General features: G+C 37.2%; 1 protein-coding gene across 1 annotated transcript in view; it reads left to right on the top strand.

Moving 5' to 3' along the window:
• ARRDC4 (arrestin domain containing 4) overlaps positions 1-2,761 on the top strand; it is a 7,122-nt gene extending 4,361 nt beyond the window's left edge. Inside the window, exons 5-7 of the mRNA XM_035890619.1 lie at positions 176-330; positions 453-1,190; positions 1,803-2,761. Of these exons, the coding sequence (XP_035746512.1) occupies positions 176-330; positions 453-509 (212 nt within the window). The 3' untranslated portion in view covers positions 510-1,190; positions 1,803-2,761. The remainder of the gene's footprint in view (positions 1-175; positions 331-452; positions 1,191-1,802) is intronic.
• Positions 2,762-3,002: the final 241 nt, after the last annotated feature.

Here is a 3,002-nt window from a genome sequence, read left to right as displayed (position 1 = left end):
CTAAGCTTACTAGAAACATAGTTACAGTATTTATAAGTATAGTGCATTTCATACAATGTGACAATAGTACAATGGCTAATAAATACAGTCTTCATGGTCTTGGATACTGTAATACACATGTTGTCTTGCTGTGAGTGAATAGTTTGAAATTTGACAGTAATCTCTTGTGTTTCAGCACCACCAAATTATGCTGATGTAGTGTCTGAGGAAGAGTTCTCCAGACATGTTCCTGCTTATCCACCACCAATTGACTGTGAGGAACAATTGTGTTGTCCTGTCTTTGCTTACATACAAGAGTTCCGGTTTCAGCCTCCACCTCTTTATTCAGAGGTAAAAAAATAAACAGCAGGTGGTGTTTTTATTGTCAGATGGCAAAAAAAAAAAAACAAACCCCACACATACAGAAATACAAGAATTCTAGGCAGTAATTGTTGCCTTTCTTCTCTCTGTAGATTGATCCACATCCAACTGATGTAGAAGAAATTCAGCCTGTTTCATTCATGCTCTGAAGAGGATTCGTGATGAGCATCATTGTGATGAATGTCTTAATCTTTCTGCTGCTTAAGCTGATAGTGCAGCTAAAAAGGAGACAGTTTTCTTTGTCAAAACTTAAGTTTGTGTACAAGAAAGGCAAAGGAAAACGGAGAGGGAGGTATGAGCATGTTTGGTGATGGAAGAGAATCTGCTGGATTAGTCTGCACAGAGGATACTGTGGGAGCAGCTGTGCTTGGGATACTTGAGAAGTACCTGAAAATGCGGAATGCTTTCTAAAAAGTGGATATACTACATGAAGTACGAGGAGGAGACGTAAGGATCTTCTGAAGAGAAAAGAATTTATATTTTGTTTGGAACACTCTGGAAGAATTTATGTAATTATGTTGATGTTGAGAACTTCCGTAGTAGAACTTGCGTAGTAGAACAGAATGTGGGGTAAGAAAACATTTCCAAAAGATTCCAGTGTTCAAGGGGCTTCAGTTTTGCACTGTCTGCAACCAAGAAAGGAACACTACTAAAATGTGGAGTGAAGTCTTCACTCTAGCTTAACTTTGTATTTTGTGAGAACCTGCCCTTCTAATAACTGCCAAGTGGTACTATTTCATCATTCATAATGATTCTAAAGACATCATGGATGACAGAATAGCTATTACGCAATATTATGAAGGCAACCATTTAATGAATGAAAGACACAAGTATGTAAAAGAAAATTGAACTTTGATAAGAGCTTATGCACTATGCTTTCTTTCAAGGGATTTCTTAAGGGAATTACTCTAGCCTCTTCTACTGTGAGTTCTTTTTCTGCATCTTAAGCCTATGGATAGCATGATAAGGGGAAGCATGGCAAGGGAGAATCCTTTTGCCAACAGCAGGTATACTTAGCAAAATGGACAATACTTATTTATTCAGAAGCCTTTATAAGCCTACCTCTGTTTTGGATATTTACTTAACGGTCAGATTTGAGACCAAAAAAAGTCTTGTTAAAGCTCCAGTGTACTTCAGGGTTCTAAAAGGGACCCTAAATGGTTTCTGTGGTTAGCGAATGAGATATGAGACGTAGGGAGAGGTGTAAATATACCCAGAATAGACATAGCTTATAACCGAAGTGAAAGCAGACATCAGGGGAACAAAATCCTGGTAATGGCACAAAGCTTTTCATTACTCCTGCATTTTTGTCTAGAGATCTATTGTCAGGGGCTGCACTGGTCATTTGCTATCCATACTATTTTTTTTGTCAGTGTGTTTCCTTGTGTGTTTTTGCTGTTTAATTTTGTTTTGGTGCAATATTTTGATGTTTTCTTCCTCAGGTCATTTAGAACAGTGGGAGTTTGTTGCTGCTAAGAGTGAAGGCATGGCATTTTACTTGGCCCTTCTGCTGCCTTCATGTAAAGTAGAATGTTTGCTTCCTGCCAGGCATCAATTGGAATAAGTAAGCCGCCATCAACAGATCACTTAAAGGAGCAGAAACAGAGCATTCTCACATTTACAGTGGAGTCTTTAAACTACAGGGGTTTGTGAACTACTAGAACTACTCCGTATGTCTTACAGAAGGGTTTGGGGTTAAAACCCGGTGCTTCATGTGGTAAAACGTACTTTCGGATCGCTACCAGAGGAGTAATTGAGTTTCCTTCATTTCATCCATAACTGCAGTTTAAAAAAGTTTAATGGCTTTTTTTATGAAATCTCTCTTCAATTAAGAAGCAGGGATTTTTCTACAGGCATACACGGATATATATTTTTAGTCTTAGTATGACTTCCTCACATTGTCTAATTTGTAGCACTTCACCTCAAGTCACTTCAACATCAGTGTAACAGACATACTGATTCAGACTCATGTTTCCAAACCGCAGTTATTTTTTTCATTTGCAACTTTAAGTATTGTTTTCTATAGCAAATGCAGCTTTAACCAAAATTGGAGTGCATGTTTCGGAAAGGACATTCTAAAAATTAGCATTTACCTTAAGTCTCAAGATGTAGCTCTCATGCCTTTTTATTTAAGTGATGGTGTGCCCATACAATCAATGCAGGATTTTCATTCACATCACCTGGAAAGGGAACAAGAATATTTTCCTTAAACTGCTACCATTATAGTTACTTGAAAAGTAACATGGCTGTGTATTAACTTGCATGTTAATAATTTGAAATACTATCTTAAAGAACATTAGGTGCTTTTTTGGACTGTAATACCCGATAGGTGATGCGTGCTACCTGGTATAAACATAGTCAAGCAAACAAGAGCATGAAGGGTAAAGATGTGCTTTTTTGGTTTGTTTTTCTTTTTCCTAAAACCTTGTAAGTTTTTTTTTTTATTATTTGCAGATAAACTGTGGCCTTAGATTGTTTGCTGCAAAAAAGACAAACAACTAGAATGTGTTTCTTAGGAAGCACACATGGCCCTTCAAAGGAGGGGTGAAAACAAGATTAAATTCTGCTCTCTGACATGTGGCATAGTGCAGAAATTGATCCTTAAAATAATTACTGTTTGCACAATAATAAGTTCAATATGC

The sequence above is a fragment of the Egretta garzetta genome, unplaced genomic scaffold (assembly GCF_000687185.1).
Source record: "Egretta garzetta isolate BGI_Z169 unplaced genomic scaffold, ASM68718v1 scaffold322, whole genome shotgun sequence".
NCBI classification, from domain to species: Eukaryota; Metazoa; Chordata; class Aves; order Pelecaniformes; family Ardeidae; genus Egretta; species Egretta garzetta.
Note: the sequence above shows the minus strand (reverse complement) of the source record. Positions and strands in the feature narration are given on the sequence as shown.